Source organism: Oncorhynchus nerka, linkage group LG27 (assembly GCF_034236695.1).
Source record: "Oncorhynchus nerka isolate Pitt River linkage group LG27, Oner_Uvic_2.0, whole genome shotgun sequence".
NCBI lineage: Eukaryota > Metazoa > Chordata > Actinopteri > Salmoniformes > Salmonidae > Oncorhynchus > Oncorhynchus nerka.
This window is the reverse complement of record NC_088422.1, coordinates 51,335,417-51,358,921: the sequence shown is the minus strand read 5'-3', so window position 1 is coordinate 51,358,921 and position 23,505 is coordinate 51,335,417. Positions and strand designations below refer to the sequence as shown.

General features: G+C 41.9%; 1 protein-coding gene and 1 pseudogene across 1 annotated transcript; one reads left to right on the top strand and one right to left on the bottom strand.

Annotated features, from left to right (window-relative positions):
* The window catches only part of LOC115112504 (phosphatidylinositol 4-kinase alpha-like), a 47,249-nt pseudogene that overhangs the window by 10,554 nt on the left and 13,190 nt on the right, over positions 1–23,505 (top strand).
* serpind1 (serpin peptidase inhibitor, clade D (heparin cofactor), member 1) lies at positions 10,877–15,771 on the bottom strand. Its single transcript, XM_029638535.2, has 7 exons — positions 15,720–15,771; positions 14,976–15,262; positions 14,135–14,778; positions 13,715–13,863; positions 13,398–13,522; positions 11,764–11,908; positions 10,877–11,601 (listed from the first exon to the last, which is right to left on the bottom strand). Exons 2-7 carry the CDS (start codon positions 15,260–15,262, stop codon positions 11,410–11,412), a joined length of 1,542 nt encoding a protein of 513 aa, XP_029494395.1. The 5' UTR covers positions 15,720–15,771; the 3' UTR covers positions 10,877–11,409.

Sequence of the window (23,505 nt, the reverse complement as noted above, 5' to 3'; positions counted from 1 at the left end):
CTGATCTCTCTCGGTGTCTGTCTGTCTGTAAGGTCTAGGATGCCTGTGTGAGAGATTTCCAGTAGCAGCCCACTCGGCTACCACGTTGCACAGAGACTTTCGGTCCTCGTCAAGTTCTACAAATACCATAGCCAGTACAACCCAGGTAACCATGACTACCAACGCCATACACTACCAAAACATTTAAGAGTGGATTTATATCTACCAGTTACAGGACGACTAATTACCATCTCTTATATGTGAATTAGAGTTTGGAACAGTCTGACCGCGCAGCAGATGCCTTTCAGACATTCATTAATCACACAGTATAAGTTGCCTGTCGGGCACGTTGGGAAAAACTCAGAGGTGTTGGTGCTGGGACTGTTGTTCCCAAAATCTCCACAATATAAATCCACTATTTATCATATGCTATTGTCCAGGGTGACTTACAAATCAGTGCGTTAACCTAAAACAACAACATATCATGTAAAACAATGACATATCACCATCATTTCAAGTAAAGTATTTGCAATGGAAAGCCAAATCATCACAGCCAAGTCTGTACAGGACAGGAAGAACCAAATTACAGATGCTGTAATCTAATTACTAAATGACATGTTGGGTTGTTACATAGGCTACATGTTCTGCTGAGAACTGTGTCACGTGCCAATCCCATTTCCTGTTGAGCTGTCCCGCTTCAGTGGAGCATATTCCATGTCTGAACAGATCGATACACGGTTTAAGTTATTGATTCCAGTTGGCAAAAGCCATACAGTATGTAACAACTCACTATTACAGTACTACATCTACTAGTCTGCTATTATATCTTGAGACATTTTTTATTTCAACATTTTTGATATCTCTCTCTCTCCTGCGCTCTCTCGAAGTGGCGACAGAGATCAGGATTAACCTGACTGAGGAGTATTCTCAGTCCACCTTCAACATCATGTCTCACAGGAAGGACCAGTCGTCCACGTATGAACAGCTCCGGGACATCTCCATCGGCAACATCTAGAGGTACCCACACGTGGTGCACTCAAACATCTTACGCCCACATAGGTGTAGGGTGAAGTTGGCCCTAGATGTGGATTTTGGGTCAGTTTTGCATCTTCCCAACTAATGGTTAAAGTTAGGATTGCGGTTAGGACTTCCACATACACCTGGGAGGCCCCCTCCAATTGATTACTTATAGCATTAAACAATCTTAATCCCTTTCTCTCTATCTCAGGTGTCAAAGTAGAGGCTTTCCTGGCCAGCCTGTCCAACCGTCTCTAAATCTCCCAGGAGAATAACAAGTACGTTTTTAACATGATGATGATGATGATGAAGATTACTGTGGATATGATGACGAGATCCCTTATTGCCCCTTTTACTGATGTGTCACGAGTCCGACCGAGGGTGGCTCCCCTTCCCGGTCGGGTGGCACTCGGCGGTCATCGCCGCCGGCCTATTAGCTGCCACTGATTGTCTTTCCTCCCCCTCCTTGTATGTTTATTGTTAGCACCTGTTAGGGAATCATTAGTTGGGCTTTATTAGACAGCCGGCCCGCCTGTTTCTTTGTGCACTTCCGGCGCCGACAGAGATGGCCGCCTCGCTTCGCGTTCCTAGGAAACTATGCAGTTTTTAGTTTTTTTACGTGTTATTTCTTACATTGGTACCCCAGGTCATCTTAGGTTTCATTACATACAGTCGAGAAGAACTACTGAACATAAGAGCAGCGTCAACTCACCATCAGTACGACCAAGAATATGACTTTCGCGAAGCGGATCCTGTGTTCTGCCTTTCACCCAGGACAACGGAATGGATCCCAGCCGGCGACCCCAAAAAACGACTTCGTAAAAGGGGAAAACGAAGCGGTCTTCTGGTCAGACATCGTGCACCACTCCCTAGCATTCTCCTCGCCAATGTCCAGTCTCTTGACAACAAGGTTGATGAAATCCGAGCAAGGGTAGCATTCCAGAGGGACATCAGAGACTGTAACGTTCTTTGCTTCACAGAAACATGGCTCACTGGAGAGACGCTATCGGAGTCGGCGCAGCCAGCTGGTTTCTCCACGCATCGCGCCGACAGAAACAAACATCTTTCTGGTAAGAAGAGGGGCGGGGGCGTATGCTTCGTGGTTAACGTGACGTGGTGTTGCCACAACAACATACAGGAACTCAAGTCCTTCTGTTCACCTGATTTAGAATTCCTCCCAATCAAATGTCGACAGAATTATCTACCACGGGAATTCTCTTAGATTATAATCACAGCCGTATATATTCCCCCCCAAGCAGACACATCGATGGCTCTGAACAAACTTTATTTGACTCGTTGCCAACTGGAATCCATATCTCCGGAGGCTGCATTCATTGTAGCTGGGGATTTTAACAAGGCTAATCTAAAAACAAGACTCCCTAAATTTTATCAGCATATCGATTGCGCAACCAGGGCTGGAAAAACCTTGGATCATTGCTATTCCAACTTCCGCGACGCATATAAGGCCCTGCCCCGCTCTCCTTTCGGAAAAGCTGACCACGACTCCATTTTGTTGATCCCTGCCTACAGACAGAAACTAAAACAAGAATCTCCACTACAGTGCCACTGACACGGCCCGCAACTAAAACATGCGGACTCTCCTTCACTGCAGCCGACGTGAGGAAAACATTTAAACGTGTCAACCCTCGCAAGGCTGCAGGCCCAGACGGCATCCCCAGCCGTGCCCTCAGAGCATGCGCAGACCAGCTGGCTGGTGTGTTTACGGACATATTCAATCAATCCCTATCCCAGTCTGTTGTTCCCACATGCTTCAAGAGGGCCACCATTGTTCCTGTTCCCAAGAAAGCTAAGGTAACTGAGCTAAACGACTACCGCCCCGTAGCACTCACTTCCGTCATCATGAAGTGCTTTGAGAGACTAGTCAAGGACCATATCACCTCCACCCTACCTGACACACTAGACCCACTCAAATTTGCTTACCGCCCAAATAGGTCCACAGACGATGCAATCTCAACCACACTGCACACTGCCCTAACCCATCTGGACAAGAGGAATACCTATGTGAGAATGCTGTTCATCGACTACAGCTCGGCATTTAAAACCATAGTGCCCTCCAAGCTCGTCATCAAGCTCGAGACCCTGGGTCTCGACCCCGCCCTGTGCAACTGGGTACTGGACTTCCTGACAGACCGCCCCCAGGTGGTTAGGGTAGGTAACAACATCTCCACCCCGCTGATCCTCAACACTGGTGCCCCACAAGGGTGCGTTCTGAGCCCTCTCCTGTACTCCCTGTTCACCCACGACTGCGTGGCCACGCACGCCTCCAACTCAATCATCAAGTTTGCGGACGACACAACAGTGGTAGGCTTGATTACCAACAACAACGAGACGGCCGACAGGGAGGAGGTGAGGGCCCTCGGAGTGTGGTGTCAGGAAAATAAACTCACCCTCAACGTCAACAAAACTAAGGAGATGATTGTGGACTTCAGGAAACAGCAGAGGGAACACCCCCCTATCCACATGGATGGAACAGTAGTGGAGAGGGTAGCAAGTTTTAAGTTCCTCGGCGTACACAACACAGATAAACTGAATTGGTCCACCCACACAGACAGCATCGTGAAGAAGGCGCAGCAGCGCCTCTTCAACCTCAGGAGGCTGAAGAAATTTGGCTTGTCACCAAAAGCACTCACAAACTTCTACAGATGCACAATCGAGAGCATCCTGTCGGGCTGTATCACCGCCTGGTACGGCATCTGCTCCGCCCACAACTGTAAGGCTCTCCAGAGGGTAGTGAGGTCTGCACAACGCATCACCGGGGGCAAACTACCTGCCCTCCAGGACACCTACACCACCCAATGTCACAGGAAGGCCATAAAGATCATCAAGGACAACAACCACCCGAGCCACTGCCTGTTCACCCCGCTATCATCCAGAAGGCGAGGTCAGTACAGGTGCATCAAAGCTGGGACCGAGAGACTGAAAAACAGCTTCTATCTCAAGGCCATCAGACTGTTAAGCAGCCACCACTAACATTGAGTGGCTGCTGCCAACACACTGACTCAACTCCAGCCACTTTAATAATGGGAATTGATGGGAAATTATGTAAAATATATCACTAGCCACTTTAAACAATGCTACCTAATATAATGTTTACATACTCTACATTATTCATCTCATATGTATACGTATATACTGTACTCTATATCATCTACTGCATCCTTATGTAATACATGTATCACTAGCTACTATGCCACTTTGTTTACATACTCATCTCATATGTATATACTGCACTCAATACCATCTACTGTATCTTGCCTATGCCGCTCTGTACCATCACTCATTCATATATCTTATGTACATATTCTTTATCCCCTTACACTTGTGTCTATAAGGTAGTAGTTTTGGAATTGTTAGCTAGATTACTTGTTGGTTATTACTGCATTGTCGGAACTAGAAGCACAAGCATTTCGCTACACTCGCATTAACATCTGCTAACCATGTGTATGTGACAAATAAAATTTGATTTGATTTGATTATTGTGACCTTCGGTTATGTAGTAGAGGAACGTGTTTGTTCCTGGTCGTGTATTAAGCTGTACTATTTTCGTCCCCCGTGTTTGGGGCATTTTGGTTTTGAGCACCCAGTGTTGCGTTAGTGCATTAAAGAGCACAGTATTGCACTCTCTGTTTCCTGTGTCTGACTCCACACCCACGACACCCGGAGCGTTACATGTATTTATTCTTTAACTAGGCAAGTCAGTTAAGAACAAATTCTTATTTACAATGACGGCCTACACCGGCCAAACCCGGACAACGCTGGGTCAATTGTGCGCCGCCCTATGGCACTCCTAATCATGGGCGGTTGTGATACAACCTGGATTCGAACCAGGGTGTCTGTAGTGACGCCTCCAGCACTAAGATGCAGACCACTGCACCCCTCAGGAACCCTATTACTAATCATAACCCTGCCCATGAATGATTGACACACACTCTGACCAATCCAGTGTTTCTCGCTCTCCCTTTTACTAATGATAACACTACCCATGATTGACAGCCACTCCGACAAATCCGTTGTCTCTCTCTCTCTCCCAGAGAGGCCACCTGATCCTGGACCACACAATCAGGGCGTTGGGTCACATCGTGCTGGCTCTGAGGGACACTCCCTGAGTTATGGAGCCCATCCTGCAGCAGAAGTTCTGCCAGCCGCCCTCTCAATGTTCTCATCATAGACCAACTGGGCTGCATGGTCATCACAGGCAATGTGAGTTGTCCATGCACGCACGCACGCACGCACACACTCGCACGCAAACAAATTTCCCCCTCAGTGAATTCACTCCCTTCTTTCTCAGTAAACTCACTTCCCCCTCTCTTCCTCTCTCTCTCTCCGTGACCCTGTGTGGCTCAGTTGGTAGAGCATTAGAGCATGGCACTTGGGTTTGATTTCCACTGGGGCTACCCATACATAAAATGTATGCATGGATGACTGTACGTCGCGTCGGATAAAAACATCTGCTAAATGGCAAATACTATATATATATTCTCCTTAGCAGTATATCTACCAGGAAATGTGGAACCTGTTTCAGCAGATCAGTGTGAATGCCAGCTCAGTGGTGAACTTCTCCACTAAGGACTACAGAGACCATGGACACAGGTGGGGGTTTTCTTCAAAGGAGTACAAATACCATCATGGGTGTCGAAAGGGCTTCATGGGCTTTCATGAAGTGTTGAAATGACAAAGTTGTGGTACTTGTGTATACTGCAGACACTGCTCCCTGGCTGTGATCAATGCTCTGGCCAATATCTAAGTCCATTTCCAGCAGGTGGACCTACTGGTTTATGAGCTGATGATCCATGTGCTGGAGCTATTTGTCCAGCTGGGGATGGAGGGCAAGAGAGCCACCAAGAGGGACTTGGACAAGGGCCCTGAATTGAAGGTACAAACACACACACACACACACACACGCACACTCACACTCACACTCACACTGAGGGCAATAACAGGTGATTGGAGACCACTTTAGAAACATGTTTCATCTGAAGAGTTTTGGCAAATAAATGTTGACTTGAATAAATGAGGTAATACTGTAATAACAAGTGTCTTATAGTGATTTCCCCTCCTCCTTCAGGCATCCAGCAGTGCAGGCATCCTTGGGGTTCTTATTCCAGTCATTGCTGTGGTAAGTACGTCCATTGGCGCTCAAATCACTCATTCGCACTCAGACAGGCATCACGATCGTGCGAGTATCTGAAGTAAAGGAACGAGTGTGTCTTAGGGGTATTGTCTATCGACGATTGACAGCCATAGTCCTATTTTCTTAGCCTATTTCAATAAATATGTTATGTACAGAACACAAAAGAGGTATGTGGGCCAGACAGAGCAGAGAATTCCACCAAAGCAGCACAAAATGTCTAGTCAGAAAATATTTGTTTTCTCTCTCTCGGTCGAATGCATGGGCATTAGCCTATAGACCATACCTATTTTTTTTAAATAACGAACACTCCTTAACTGTATTGTGTCTATCTATTTACATTTTTTAAACTTATATTCCCATATCTTTCCAGTCGATAGGCTATGAATATGACTTTGGGCTATAGGCTACACTTTCATTGTTTTATGCGTGGCTTTCTTCCGATTCAACTATGAATACATCTAACGGAGTTCCTGCTCAAAAAGTTGTCTGAATAGACTAAAAATGTAAAGTAGTCAGGGGACTAACAATAAGAGAGAACAAACCATATTGAATTAAAAGTTTAATCAAGCATATTAAGAAGGAAATCATCCGGGCGGGGCTAGGAAAACTATCCATGCGAGGTTGAACACCAGATAGCCAATAAACTATCCTCCTACTAAGCTGATTCTAAAAGCTTCAAGACAAGTTCAAGTTATGAACATTAGCATATTTACCAAATATTCTAGATTCAAAAGGTGTTGTCCTAAAGTTGCCGCTTTCAAAAAGAAGAAGAATGAAAGTCTATAAACCCAGCAGTGTTTCCCCTATATTTATTTAGCAGTAACGGGCCGCCGACACTGCTAATTCTTTGCCACTCCTTAGAAATATAATTTTTTTAGTTGTTTTATTAGAAAAACATTTTCATAGTGGTAAATCATTGTCAGTCTAAACGTATATGACTAACACCAGATATAAACTATGTAGAAAAGATAAAGGAGCTATATACTGTATTTTTCAATAAGATCATCGTTGAAAACTAACAATCACCAATGAAAATAGACTGTCAGAAAATCTAACATTAAAAAAATGTAATGGCATGGGGCCTCCCAATTGATTTTGTTATAATGTTTCCTCACTCAAATTGCATGAGAACATGGTAAAATGTGTAGAATTTAAAAACGGCTAATTTTCTTTCAGCCCAATTGCAAAATGTGTAGAATTGCAGGAAATTTGTTTTTTAAACGGATTTCTTTTCTCTTACATTTCAAAGATGATAGTACAAAAAAATATGTTTTTTTCTTTGTGTTATCTTTTACCAGATCTAATGATATTATATTCTCCTACATTAATTTCACATTTCAACAAAGTTCAAATTGTTTCCTTTCAAATGGTATCAAGAATATGCATATCCTTGCTTCAGGTCTGAGCTACAGGCAGTTAGATTTGGGTATGTCATTTTCAGCGAAAATTGAAGAAAAGGGTCCGATCCTTAACCGGTCTCCTCCACTTCATCTACACTGATTGAATCAATAAAGGATCATAGGATTCACCTGGTCAGTCTATGTCATGGAAAGAGCAGGTGTTCCTAATGTTTTGTGTATAGTGTATATACGGGCAGCTTCATTAAATAGTCCCCTTAAAACACCTGTCTCAATGTCAACAGTGAAGAGGCGACTCCGGGATGCTGGCCTTCTAGGCAGAGTTGCAAAGAAAAAGCCATTTCTCAGACTGGCCAATAAAAATTAAATATTAAGATGGGCAAAAGAACACAGATACTGGACAGAGGAACTCTGCCTAGAAGACCAGCATCCTGGAGTCACTTCTTCACTATTGACGTTGAGACTGGTGTTTTGCAGGTACTATTTTTAATAAAGCTACCAGTTGAGGACTTGTGAGGTGTCTGTTTCTCAAACTAGACAGTCTAATGTACTTGTCCTCTTGCTCAGTTGTGCACTGGGGCCTCCCACTCCTCTTTCTATTCTGGTTAGAGACAGTTTGCACTGTTCTGTTAAGGGAGTAGTACACAGCGTTGTACAAGATCTTCAGTTTCTTGGCAATTTCTCCCATGGAACAGCCTTCATTTCTCAGAACAAGAAAAGACTGACGAGTCTCAGAAGAAAGGTCTTTGTTTCGGGCCATTTTGAGCTTGTCATCGAACCCACAAATGCTGATGCTCCAGATACTCAACTAGTCTAAAGAAGGCCAGTTTTATTGCTTCTTTAATCAGGACAACATTTTTTAGCTGTGCCAACATAATTGCAAAATGGTTTCTAGTGATCATTTAGCCTTTTAAAATGATAAACTTGGATTAGCTTGCTGATAATGTGCCTATGTAGATATTCGATAAACAATCAGCCCTTTGTTTCCAGCTCCAATAGTCATTGTCAACATTAACAATGTCTACACTGTATTTCTGATCAATTTGATGTTATTTTAATGGACAAAAAGTTTGCCTTTCTTTCAAAAACAAGGACATTTCTAAGTGACCCCAAACTTTTGAATGGTAATGAAAATATATGCATATATAGAGTACCAGTCAAAAGGTTGGACACCTACTCATTCAAGGGTTTTTCTTTATTTTTACAATTTTCTACATTGTAGAATAATAGTGAAGACATCAACACTATGAAATCACACATATGGAATTATGTAGTAACCAAAAAAGTGTTAAAGTTTTTAGTTTTTATTTGAGATTCTTCAAAGTAGCCCTTTGCCTTGATGACAGCTTTCCATACTCTTGGTATTCTCTCAACCAACTTCATTAAGTAGTCACTTGGCATGTATTTCAATTAACAGGTGTGCCTTGTTAAATGTTAATTTGTGGAATTTCTTTCCTTCTTAATGTGTTTGAGTCAATCAGTTGTGTTGTGACAAGGTAGGGGTGGTATACAGAAGACAGCCCTATTTGGTAAAAGACCAAGTCCATATTATGGCAAGAACTGCTCAAATAAGCAAAGAGAACCGACAGTCCATCATTACTTTAAGACATCATGGTCAGTCAATGCGGAAAATGTTAATAACTTTGAAAAAGTTTCTTCAAGAACAGTCGCAAAAACCATCAAGCAATATGATGATACTGGCTCTCATGAGGACCGTCACAGGAAAGGAAGACCCAGAGAATAAGTTCATTAGAGTTACCAGCCTCAGAAATTGCAGCCCAAACAAATGCTTCACCGACTTCAAGTCACAGAGACCTCTCAACATCAATTGTCTAGAGGAAACTGCGTGAATATGGCCTTCGTGGTCGAATTGCTGCAAAGAAACCACACGAGCAATGGACATTAGACCGGTGGAAATCTGCCCTTTGGTTTGTTGAGTTCAAATTTGAGATTTTTGTTTCCAACCACAGTGTGAGATGCAGAGTATGTGAATGGATGATCTCTGCAGGTGTGGTTCCCAACGTGAAGCATGGAGGAGGAGGTGTGATGGTGTGGGGGTGCTTTGCTATTGACAATGTCAGTGATTTATTTAGAATTCAAGGCACACTTAACCAGCATGGCTACCACAGCATTCTGTAGCAAAACACCATCCCATCTGGTTTGCACTTAGTGGGACTATCATTTGTTTTTCAACAATGACCCAACAGGTGCCAGGCTGTGTAAGGGCTATTTGAACAAGAAAGAGAGTGATGGAGTGCAGCCTCAGATATTTGGTTCCCGAGTGGCGCAGCGGTCTAAGGCACAGCATGTCAGTGCTAGAGGCGTCACTACAGACCCTGGTTCGATTCCAGGCTGTATCACAACCTGATTGGGTGTCCCACAGGGCGCCGCACAATTGGCCCGGCGTTGTCCGGGTTAGGGGTTGGCCGGGGTAGGCTGTCATTGTAAATAAGAATTTGTTCTTAACTGGCTTGCCTAGTTAATCAAAGGTTTAAAAAATCTGATGACCTGGTCTCCACAATCACCTATCCTCAAACCAATTTTTGTTTAACCTTTCTTAACTAGGCAAATCAGTTAAGGACAAATTCTTATTTACAATGACGGTCTAGGAACAGTGGGTTAACTGTCTTGTTCAGGGGCAGACGACAGATTTTTACCTTGTCAGCTCGGGATTCAATCTTGCAACCTTTCATTTACTGGAACAACGCTCTAACCACTAGGCTACCTGTGGCTACCTGATGGTTTGGGATAAGTTGGATGGCAGACTGAAGGAAAAGCAGCCTACAAGTGCACATCATATGTGGGAACTCCTTCAAGACTATTGGAAAAGCATTCCAGGTGAAGCTGGTTGAGGTTGACGCTGTCATTGATGCTGTCATCAAGGCAAATGGTGGCTACTTTGAAGAATATATAATATAGAATATTTTGTGTGTGTGAGATGGATCTGATGGTGCCATTACATACCAACCCAAAAAGATCTGAGCTCCATCTAATTAGAGTTTAACTCAGCCGACAAATATTTACTCTTTGCTAAATATGTAACTGGGTTTTTATCTTGTAGCGTTTGTTTTCACCCTTTATTGGAAAGCTTACTGTATTTGTACGTTTTCTTTATTTTAACATAATATATGTCATTTTAGCCGATGATTTTATCCAAAGCGACTTAGTCATACATTTGACATATGGGTGGCTACTGGAATCGAACCAACAATCCTGGCAAGCGCTACCGACTGAGCCAGACCGGATTTTGAATTAGGTCATTTTTTTGTATTGCTGAAAATGTGCTAGAGAAAAAAAATGTTGCACCTGTATTTTAACTTGTAAAGCCTTTAAATGTTTGTCATACAACACAAAAGCATTTTCAACAGTCTCAAATGCTTTTGTTTATTCTTTTATCTAACATTCTAGACAGAACTTTACATACACAGTAGCTAAACACTTTTCAGAAAATCCAAACATCAAACATTTTTTTAAAAACTAAACAAGAAAGTCGTGGTCAAATTGACTATGTTGTTTTCCCCTAAAACATTTATTGAATAGCCAAAGCTTAGTGTTTCTAGTCGAACAACTTCCACTGTAGATGTATAGAGAGATGGAACATTAACAGACAGCAAATATCAACACTCCTGACTAACCTCTCTCAGACTCAAGTTCATACAGTTCGCCATGACAGCTAGTAGTCCCATTGTAGGATCAGCAGAATTTTGTTACCAGGCCAATATTTTTGAAAGGCCTTCCTACTTTGGGTGAATGCTAGCTGAAAAGAACATTTAAAAAGATAGTTCATAAAAATAAAAACAAATATTTTGTTAATTAGTCCACTGTTAATACAATCCTAAAAAAAGTATTAATGTTAGTAGGTACATTTTTCTAGATAGAATGAACTACAGAGTTACGAAGCGTTTAGCTCTGTGAGGGGTCGACCACGCGGCCCATGAAGACGAGGCAGTCTGTGCGGTGCTCGTAGATGAGGAAGAGGAATGGCCGGTCTATAACGAATCGTATCTGTGAGGAGAGGGGCATGAACCCCACCTGGGTCAGGGCCGCAGCCTCCGTCCCCTCCTCGTTCACCGTGATCGTCCCCTGGTGCTTCAACTGGTGGGGAGAGAAGAGAGAGAATCGAGTTATGACCCAATGGTTATCTTATCTAACATTTTTAGATAAAAAGTTATTTGGTTTTGACAGCGTATTGCTGGTGTTAGCATCGAGCAGTGAAAGTTAAGATTGTGGTGTTTGCTCTCTTGGAGGTTTGTTTACCCAGTTAATAGTGATCTTCTCTGAAGTCATCCCAGTGAAGTCACCCCTCTCCTCAAAGAGGTCTATGAGGCCCATCTCCTTAAGGTTGTCTATCAGGTCATAACTCTGCTCCAGCTTAAACCTAGGGAAGACCACCTCACGCGTCCTTGGGTAGAGACCAATACAGAATATACTCTTTAGACCCATAGACTGGTTTCAGAAATTATTAAATATTCCTTGACTTACTCTACATTATCTCACCCATCTACACACAATACCCCATAATGATCTCACCCATCTACACACAATACCCCATAATGGTGGGATTTTATTTTATTTTTTATTTTTGACAAAGGGATATTTTTTTTATAGAAATGTATTGGAAATGAAATACAGAAATATTGAATTTACATAAGTATTCACACCCCTGAGTCAATAGTTTGTAGATGCACTTTTGGCAGTGATTACAGCTGCGAGTCTTTCTGGGTAAGTCTCTACGACCTTTCTACACCTGAAATGTGCAACATTTACCCATTTTTTTTATTTATTAAAAAAAAAGGTTTTAATCTTCACGCAGAACTAGGTTTTCCTCTAGGATTTTGCCTGTGCTTAGCTCCATTATGTCTATGCTTGAAAAAATGGAGAGTGCTACTCAGTAAGTGGATTTGCCCATAGCACTTTGTATTCAGATTTGTATTCTGTACAGGCTTTATTCTTTTCACTCTGTTAACTAGGTTAGTATTGTGGAGTAACTATAATGTTGTTGAGCCATCCTTGGTTTTCTCCTATCACAGCCACAGCTCTGTAACTGTTTTAAAGTCAACATTGGCCTCATGGTGAAAATCCCTGAGCTGTCACCTTCCTCTCCGGCAACTGAGTTAGGAGGAACGCCAATATATTTCTAGTGACTGGTTGTATTGATACATGATCCAAAGTGTAATTTATAACTTCACCATTCTCAAAGGGATATTCAATGTCTGTTTAAAAAAAAAAAAAAATGTAATCTACTAATCTGTGTTTGAAATTCACTGCTCGACTGAGGGACCTTAGAGATCATTTTATGTGTGGGGTACAGAGATGTGGTAGTCATTCAAACATTATTTTAAACACTATTGTGTACAGAGTCCAAAAAACGTTTTATGTTACTTGTTAAGCACATTTTCAGTCATTAAGTTATTTAAGGCTTGCCATAAAGGGGTTGAATACTTATTGACATTTGAGCTTTTCACTTTTTATAAATTTGTAAAAAATCTAAAAAACATAATTCTACTTTGACATTATGGGGTATTTTGTGTAGGACAGAAAACATCTCGATTTAATAAATGTTAAATTCACGCTGTAACACAACAAAATCTAGAAAAAGTGAAGGGGTGTGAATACTTTCTGAAGGCACTGTGTCTCTTATCCCATAGCTTCCATAATGTGGTCGTTCTGGCCCTATACTCTAACCTAGTGGTCATCTTTTGTTCATACCGTTACGGTGCTTATTCCTGCTCACCTTGGGCCAGGTCTGTTCATCTTGGGCCAGGTCTGTTCACCTTGGGCCAGGTCTGCTGTTGTCTTGTATGGTCATGTGTGCTGTTCTCTTTTATCGTGTATGCCTGTCAGTCAGTCAGGTTCTTACCTATTGGTCAGATGTGGTCATATGTTCTCACCTGTTGGTCATGTTGCTGAGCCATTTGTTGACCACTGTGGGGGAGATCTCTTGCTCCAGCTTCCTCATGCCGGAGAACTTCCTGGGCAGGGCGATGAGCATGCTGATGTTCCCCACATAGGGGAGCTAGAATAATCATGACGATAATGAAATGACAATCTTTTTTGAGACGGTCTTCATCCATAACCGTCGGTTACACATTTATACGGTAATTGTGCCAGCCCTGTACTGTAGGCCTAAATTGCACTGCACTGAATCTTCTTCTTTTTTTGTTTGTTGATATAGCTCACTTCCCTGAACTAAATGTCTACCACCCACCTGTAGGATGTCACACTGCAGTTCGTGGTCTGCAGCCGCCAGGTAGTTCCCTTTGTTCTGCATCATTGGCACTCGAACGTTTATCTTCTCATTCACACGGAAGTTCCGGTAGTGAGTCATCTCCTTTGGGAATTTCTGCTCCCACGTACCTGTTTGTGTGGGTGGGGGTTTGTTGTTTGTGTGGGTGAGATATTGTTTGGCTTGTGTCAATAAAATGTTTCTACAATTTTCTTACAAAGAGAGGATTTTAAGTTTGTTGTTAAAATCTAGGCCTAATGGAAATATAAAATAGACCATAATGTATCACTTTAAAAGATTTGACTTAATGTTGACAAAATATAATCAGAGACAGACAGATACTTGGTGCTTGGTCCATAGAAATGGCATAGTTGAGTCTTATTGCTCTGATGTTATCTTTACCTTTAAAGTAGAGGTAGTTGAGTAGCATCAGCACCATATTGGGGTCCACATTTTTTAGTGGTTCTCTGATCAGTCCTTTGGTCAGCTTCGAGATGCGCCGGTTAGCCTTGACCAGAAACGCCTTGTCCCTGAAATCCACCGATTGGGGCTCTGCAAAGTAGTATGCCTTGGTGTCTGCCCGGAAACTCGGTTCCACCGCCACCTCCTTTTTCACGTACAGGTCATTAACGGATCGCAGCGTGTACCCGAAATTGCGTCGGAAGAGTCTGTGTGTGAGCTTCCGGAACAGCTTGTGCACCGTGGCGTTGTCGTAGTGATTGCTGGCGTTGACGAAATTGGCGAATCCCAGCACCCGGTAGAGCTGAGAATGTGTTCCAGGCCCCGCTCCCAGTGACATCATGCCCATGGCGATGGAGATTCCGGCGGGCGCCAGCAGAATGTTGTGGGTCTGGTTGACGTTGTTCCGAAGGCTGCGGTAGAGGTTGAAGCCAAAGTGGGCGTTGACCACGTTGATTCGTTGGAGGCGTGAGCGGTCGTGAAATAGGCTCAGGAGTCGTGCGCGCCGTGTCTTTGGATCTGAGGGCTCAGCGAAGATGTCGATATGCGGAGCGGGAGTTGCGATCTCATCAATCTCATCCCCCTCACTGTAATAATATAAATATTATGAAAATATGGTCATTTAGCAGAAGTGTTTCATCCAAAATGATTTACACAGTCAATCAAACTCACAAGCATGCACCATGCTCCAAACACTGCAACCAATGGATTTTGTGTCTATGGAGCGTCCCAGTGCTTAAATCCCTTGACATCGTTACAGGATTAGTAAGTGTGTATCACCCACCTGTAGTCGTCCCCTCCCTCAGCCAGGATTTTGTCAAAGTCGATGTAGTCTTCGTCCTCAAAGCCTTCCAGGGGCAGATCATTGGTCACCGTGTTCTCTTTGTGGAACTCCAGAGGAATGTTCTCCATGTCCAGAGCTCCACCCCGGCCGAGGCCTCGTGGGTCCGGCTCAGTGTTTGGGGTCGGACTCTGGTCATAGAAACTGAAGTGAGAGGCCAGGTCCTTGACCCCGGCGAGAGAGGGGCCGACAAGGACACAGGACACAGCGATGACCGTGACAACCCACATCTTGACACGTACACAGCAGACAGATATAGAAGGCATTTATTCATCTAGAACAAACCACCGTCAACATCACGACAGACAGAGCCCGAGGAGATTGATCAAACTTTTCTATTGTGACTCAAAATAACCTAAAACCAGTGTTTCTAGTCTAAGTCTTCAGCAAAGGCATGAGTCACGACCCACCATTTGAGAAACACTGACATAATGTATTTATCAAGAACCATGATCAATATCAATTGCAACATGCTTAGCCTTCTTTTGGTTGAAGGCATACACACTAAAGAACATCCAAAAAAGTATTCTGCAGTTGTTCAAAACTTGCAAACATTTCTGCTTAAATTTCAGAGGAACTTTTCAGTTAATAAATAGGAGTTATGTACGAACGCGACAGTGATAGTCTTTATCTTGTTAGGATTCACGTATTTGACGGCAGTCAGTCAAGTACTCTAAAATGGCTTACCTGTGCTTTCTCTGTGATGGCGGGAACTGGTCTGTTTGGTCTGTTTGCAACACTGTGAAGAAAGAGCAGAAAGCCCAAACTGAACTTTGATGTCCTCTTACCCTGAACAAATAGCTCAGATCAAACAACAAAGTGTACAAAGTGCTGGATCTGTCTGAAATCTTTAACTCTGCCCCAGTCACTTGATCACTTAATACCGTATCTGTATTTTTTTGACAAATTTGGAATTTTGACCATTTAACTGGTAACTTTAATTGATACGTTGACGGCAATTATTGGAGATTACACAGTTTTACATGTTTAATCACTAATACAGTAAAAATGTGCTATTTTGTTAAGAAAAAAAGTTTGACATATGCCCATACATTGTTACTCTAGATTTTACAATGCCAATGCAATACAGATTCACTGGCCTTCATTGGAAAAATGGCACTGTGGACCACTGAGTTCTCCTCAGTGACATTCAATCTCTGTCATCCATCTATACCTGTGCAAAGCCTGTGGGCTAGCGGTAACGCTCCCAGCCTGTCTCCCCTTTGCTTTCAGCTGTCTGAATAAAGTGTGAAATTTAAAAAATATATATCTCTATCCATCTCCCTTTTCTCGTCCTTTACTGCTGACCAGACGGCTGCTGCCAATCATTGAGGCTAATCCACTCCTTCAGAAGCTCTTCAGGGACTTTTGGCTGTACTATGTTGCAGGGATGCAAACTGTTGAGGCCCCAAAAAGGTGACTGAAACATGCAAAAAAAAACATCCCTGCTAGGGGGAAATGCAGGTTTTAACTAATTATACAACAAAGAAAATTATCTACATGATCAGTCTCTGTGTTTAAAATAAAACGTAGTTAATGTAAAACTAACTCACAGCTAAATTTTTTTAAAGAAAACAATCCAATGTTATTTGTTGCCTAGACTTTACTGCAAATGACACACAAGTCTTGAGAAAAAACAATACACCAATATTGCAGTTAGCCATGACGGCCTTTATAATAGAACACTTGTGACCACACACATCTAAATATTGCACTTGGGGAAAAAAACATCTTAAAGTAGAAATAGAATGAAAAAAACAGGCATTCTATTTTTGCTCTATTATAGTGTCCCAATATAGCAGACAACGATCAAGTGCACAAGGCTACATGTGTGCAAAAATAACGTTCACTGAGTAAAACATTAAATAATCCCCCCTCACTCACACACAAGTATCAAGTTCAATACAACAAAAGCAATATCTTCGGGCACATGATTACTTTGTACACTTTCTGCCTGTGGACATCTGTTCTACATAGTGCCAGCAGAGCATGATATCCTTTGTTGGCATAATTGATCTCTTTCAGGCAGGTATTGAAAAAGTGAGAAAGAGGGAAAGTGTGTGGGGTTCCTTTCACCTATATAGTGGCATCCAGCTTAAGCCAGGCCCAGCTCCAGCTACACTTGATCCCTGAATCCACTGAATCCATAAGCAAAGTCTAATTTTCACCTCATTCTCTCATTCTGAAAATTAACCACATTGTGTAGTAGTTCACAGATAGTAGTTAGTTCATTAGCTAGTTAACTAGTTAATATTTCACACAGATTGCCAGGGTCCAGTAAGCAACTAACACGTTATAACTTGAGGAATGGCAAGGAGTCAGAAACCAGTTAATACTATAGCGAATTGGTTAGGTTACTAACGTTAGCTCATCTGATGTTGTAACCTTAGCTAGCTAACGTTAGATATCTGAATTTATTAACCAGCAAATTTTCACACCATAAACTGAATTATTTGATCAGTTAAGTTGGCTAATGTTGCTCAACATTTCTCTGGCTAGCTAACGGAGAATTCGATCCAGCTAGCAAGATACTGTAACGACCCTGGGTTTATAAGCGCGGAAATCGACTCTGTCGTTCGAGCATGCTTTTGCGGCACAGTCGATAGCGCGCCGGACCTCGGGCTCGAAGGTCGAGGGTTCGAGACCTACTCCCTGCTGTTTCATTACAATACTTAACCAGTTATGCATTAGGGGGCGCTATTAAAATTTTGGGATGAAAAACATTCCCGTTTTAAACAAGATATTTTGTTACGAAAAGATGCTTGACTATGCATATAATTGACAGCTTTGGAAAGAAAACACTCTGACGTTTCCAAATCTGCAAAGATATCTGTGAGTGCCACAGAACTGATGCTACAGGCGAAACCAAGATGAAATTTCAAACAGGAAATGCCCCAGATTTTGGAGGCGCTTTGTTCCAATGTCTCCTTACATGGCTGTGAATGCGCAAGGAATGGGCCTACACTTTCTGTCGTTCCCCCAAGGTGTCTGCAGCATTGTGACGTATTTGTAGGCATATCATTGGAAGATTGACCATAAGAGACTACATTTACCAGGTGTCCGCTTGTTGTCCCCCGTCGAAATTATTGCGTAATCTCCAGCTGCATGCATTTTCCCATGTGGTTTAGAGGAGAAACCAAACTGCCACGAATGACTTATCATCGAATAGATATGTGAAAAACACCTTGAGGATTGATTCTAAACAACGTTTGCCATGTTTCTGTCGATATTATGGAGTTAATTTGGAAAAAAGTTTTGATGACTGAATTTTCGGGGGGTTTTCTCAGCCAAACGTGATGAACAAAACGGAGCGATTTCTCCTACACAAATAATATTTTTGGAAAAACTGAACATTTGCTATCTAACTGAGAGTCTCCTCATTGAAAACATCCGAAGTTCTTCAAAGATAAATGATTTTATTTGAATGATTTTCTTATTTTTGTGAAAATGTTGCCTGCTGAATGCTAGGCTTAATGCTATGCTAGCTATCAATACTCTTACACAAATGCTTGTTTTGCTATGGTTGAAAAGCATATTTTGAAAATCTGAGATGACAGTGTTGTTAACAAAAGGCTAAGCTTGAGAGCCAATATCTTTATTTTATTTCATTTGCGATTTTCATGAATAGTTAACGTTGCGTTATGGTAATGAGCTTGAGGCTATAATTACACTCCCGGATATGGTTTTTTTTCTTAGCCAAACGTGATGAACAAAATGGAGCGATTTCTCCTACACAAATAATCTTTTTGGAAAAACTGAACATTTTCTATCTAACTGAGAGTCTCCTCATTGAAAACATCCGAAATTCTTCAAAGGTAAAGGATTTTATTTGAATGATTTTCTTGTTTTTGTGAAAATGTTGCCTGCTGAATGTTAGGCTTAATGCTATGCTAGCTATCAATACTCTTACACATATGCTTGTTTTGCTATGGTTGAAAAGCATATTTTGAAAATCTGAGATGACAGTGTTGTTAACAAAAGGCTAAGCTTGAGAGCCAATATATTTATTTCATTTCATTTGCGATTTTCATGAATAGTTAACGTTGCGTTATGCTAATGAGCTTGAGGCTATACTTAAGATCCCGGATACAGGATTGCTCGTCGCAACAGGTTAACAATGCTAACAATACTTGTTCCACCACACTTTCTCCCTCACCTCAAACTTTCCAAATGCTAGTTGTTTTTCGATTACAGCTCATGAAGTACACTTCATCACCTGTCTCTTCTCTCTTCAGTCGCGTGATGCATTCTGTTGTTATGAGAATGATTGGCTGACCCTTGGATACAGCCAGTATTGCTCCAAACTTCTCATCGGATCTATACGAACCATGTAGGTCACCTATTTTGGATTCAAAATGGCTAATTTCGCCGAAAGGTTACTAGTTTGCATCTCCGTTGTTGTCATGGCCTTTGCTGTGGAGGGCTTGGGTCTGTGGCCAGAGGAGTGGTATGAGGGAGTGTGTGAGATCGCCACCAAGTCTCCTCTCCTGATCTTCCCCAGTGGTGAACCGCTCCACTCCGAGAGTACAACTCTGCCAGACACACACAAAGACCAGCACAGTCAGGTGGTCAAGTCACCTACCCTAAATAATGGCACCTGTATGTTTATTGGAACTCTACTTGTCCCCTTTCGAAGTCTTAACTTTACCTGTCTCCTTTCTGTGAGTATAACTACCTGTCTATCACCAAGGCCGAGCTTAGTGACCTACAATCCACCATCATCAACTTGTTAGACCCCTCCCCTGAAGGATCTGCTCTGATCAACAAACTAGACTTCGCCATGTCAACGTACCTACTGTCTGTTTACTGGCTAGAGTACATGAGGTGATGTTCCGGTACTTTGAGGATAAAGCCATCCAGAAGGACATATCGGGTGGGTGTAATTTACTATTATGGATCCCAGCTACTCCATCTATTATTATTACTCCATCTATTATGGAGTAATAATAATCTACTCTTTCTGGGGTCCAGCAAAATTAAGGCAATTTATACAATTTTAAAACATTACAATACATTCACAGATTTCACAACACACCCTGTGGGCTCTCAGGCCCCTACTCCACCACTACCACATATCTACATTATTAAATCCATGTGAATGTATAGTGCATGTGTGTGTGTGTGTGTGTGTGTGTGCGTGTGTGTGCGTGCTGTGTATGCATGTGTCTGTGCCAATGTTTGTGTTGCTTCACAGTCCCCTCTGTTCCATAAGGTGTTTTTTTATTTGTTTTTTTTTTATCTAATTTTACTGCTTGCATCAGTTACTTGATGTGGAATAGAGTTCCATGTAGTCAATGGATCTATGTAGTACTGTGTGTTTCCCATAGTCTGTTCTGGACTTGGGGACTGTGAAGAGACCTCTTGTGGCATGTCTTGTGGGGTATGCATGGGTGTCTGAGCTGTGTGCCAGTAGTTTAGACAGACAGCTCGGAGCATTCAATATATTAATACCTCTCATGAATAAAAGTAGTTATGAAGTCAATCTCTCCTCCACTTTCAGCCAGGAGAGATTGACATGCATATTATTAATATTAGATCTCTGTGTACATCCATGGGCCAGACATGCTGCCCTGTTCTGAACCAATTGAAAGTCCTTTTTTTTGTGGCACCTGACCATGGGACTGAGCAGTAGTCAAGGTGTGACAAAACCAGGGCCAGTAGGACCTGCCTTGTTGATAGTGTTGTTAAGAAGGCAGAGAATCACTTTATTATAAACAGACTTCTCCCCATCTTAGCTACTACTGCATCAATATGTTTTGACAATTACAGTTTACCAACTAGTGTTACTCCAAGCAGTTTAGTCATCTCAATTTGCTACATTTTTCACGTTATTTATTACAAGATTTAGTTGACATTTAAGATTTAGTGAGCGTTTTGTTCCAAATATAATGCTTTTTGTTTTAGAAATATTTAGGGCTAATTTATTCCTTGCCACCCACTCTGAAACTAACTACAGCGCTTTGTTGAGTGTTGCAGTCATTTCAGTCGCTGTAGTAGCTGACATGTATAGTTTTGAGTCATCCGCGTACAGAGAAACTCTTTACCTTTTACTCAGTCAGTGGCATGTCGTTAGTAAGATTGAAAAAAAGCAAGGGGTCTAAACAGCTACACTGTTATCTGTGTTCTATGTTTAATCTTGATTGTATATACTTTTTTTGCTCCTCGTGAGGTAGATGACCAGGTTTTTTTTTCTGTTTCTGATTCAATGTATCATTAGGTTTGATGCAGTGTGTGATCTGTGTTGCTGATAAAATCTTCGATGTCTTCCTCAAAATTATGGCTGAAAAAGGTAGGTGTGTTCTTGACCTTTTCACATATGAGTTCCAAATATCTCTAAGGATCGTCCCAGCGTGAGTTTGTTTTATACGTGATGTCAAAATGCGCTCACTATTCCAACATGCGATTGTCACTCAACAGGACAGTTAATCCGTGCTGCCCTCAAACTAAGGCACTCTGCCTGCTTTTTATTTATAGGCTGTTTCATATTGTCAATTTCAAGTTGTGTTTTCTAACAACAGTTTGAATTGAGGTGTGTTCCGCCTCCTCATTAATTCACATAAAAGTAGGCCATTTCACTTTTGTGGACAATACATTTTTGGGGGGCATTACTGAGCCTGAAAAACTTCCCCAAGCACTTCGCCATTGTTTACGCAGATCAAGTATGCAGACATTTGCGTATCTCCAAGATTGATTCTATACTTAGTTTGAAATGTTTCTAAGACCTGTAATATAACTAGCCATGCCCTAGGGAGCACAGAGAGCATGTCAGCATGACGTAAACGGCCCTTTTTACCCAAGGGTATAAAAGATTGAGTTAAGAATTAACATACTAGACTAGAAGGACTACGAGCTGCAGCTAGGTCTACATTGGTCACGACCCTGAAACACACGGTTAAAGAAGACAAAGGAGCCTCTAACAATCAAGGTTACGGTTGAGTAGCTGTTCTAAGTACTGTATCTAAGAAAGTGAATTTAAGTAGGACCATCCGGTTACTTTTTTCAAATCATCAAATCATCATACACTGCTTCCATCACCCCGTCTGGGGATCATTGACACGGCTGATTAGCTGTCCTTAAAAGACCACTCTTGGTGGGTCAGAACAGAATTTAAAAACTGCCCAGATGAAACATGAGATGAATTCACGTTTTCACCAGCAGGTGGCAGCACACATCACAACATACTGTATCACCGTTCTCAGAGAGAGACCCTATGGTCTCAGGCACACAAACACTACACTAAAAGAAAGACATGCTGAATCAGCAATGCAAATAAATTAATAAACATTTTTTCAAGTAAAAATGGTATGTTGATATGTGAGACTATAGTGGTGCTGCAAAAGGATATCAGAATGATTCTTCAAACATTAGCTGGATTTACTAGGTCCTTAGAGCGCTTAAAAGGAGGGGGAAAAGCCATGAAGTTACATCTGTTAAACAGAAAACAATGCTCTCTCACTCTTGCACTCTCCCTCTTTCTCTATGCTTTTGAAGTAGCTACAAATGTCTGGTGGATGTGAATGGGGGTTTACCTGTGCTTACATGTTTCTGCTGGTCTATGTAAAAGAAAGTGAGCAGGCACTGTATCTGAGTTGCACTGGTGAAGGCCCAGGTCTTGCAAAACAGGTTTGGTAAAAGTAGCTTACTCCACAGTGATATGATTTCATTATGACATTTTAATTGAATTTTAATTAACTGAAAGATGAGGATGAAGAAGGTGACTAATTATAGTTTTGGTAAGTCGGTTAGGACATCTACTTTGTGCATGACACAAGTAATTTTACCAACAATTGTTAACAGACAGATTATTTCACTTACTGTATCACAATTCCAGTGGGTCAGAAGTTTACATACACTAAGTTGACTGTGCCTTTAAACAGCTTGGAAAGTTCCAGAAAAGGATGTCATTGCTTTAGAAACTTCTGATAGGCTAATGGACATCATTCGAGTCAAATGGAAGTGTACCTGTGGATGTATTTCAAGGCCTACCTTCAAACTCAGTGCCTCTTTGCTTGACAACATAGGAAAATCAAAACCCCAAGACCTCAGAAAAACATTTGCACACCTTCACAAGTTCATCTTTGGGAGCAATTTCCAAACCCCTGAAGGTACCATGTTGATCTGTACAAACAACAGTATGCAAGTATTAACACCATGGGACCACGCAGCCATTATACCGCTCAGGAAGGAGACACGTTCTGTCTCCTAGAAATGAACGTACTTTGGTGCGAAAAGTGCAAATCAATGCCAGAATAACAGCAAAGGACCTTGTGAAGATGCTGGAGGAAACAGGTACAAAGTATCTATATCCACAGTAAAACTAGTCCTAAATCGACTTAACCTGAAAGGCCGCTCAGCAAGGAAGAAGCCACTGGTCCAAAATCGCCATTAAAAAGCCAGAATACAGTTTGCAACTGCACATGGGGACAAAGATCGTACTTTTTGGATACATTTTCTCTGGTCTGATGAAACAAAT

Excerpts from the sequence above, each read along its gene's own strand:
- serpind1 (XM_029638535.2), bottom strand. The coding sequence starts at position 15,262 with ATGTGGGTTGTCACGGTCATCGCTGTGTCCTGTGTCCTTGTCGGCCCC. Across the intron at positions 11,909-13,397 it reads CTCAGCAACATGACCAACAG|GACGCGTGAGGTGGTCTTCC; the intron begins GTGAGAACATAT and ends TCTCTACCCAAG. Across the intron at positions 11,602-11,763 it reads AGAAGATCACTATTAACTGG|TTGAAGCACCAGGGGACGAT; the intron begins GTAAACAAACCT and ends TCTCCCCACCAG.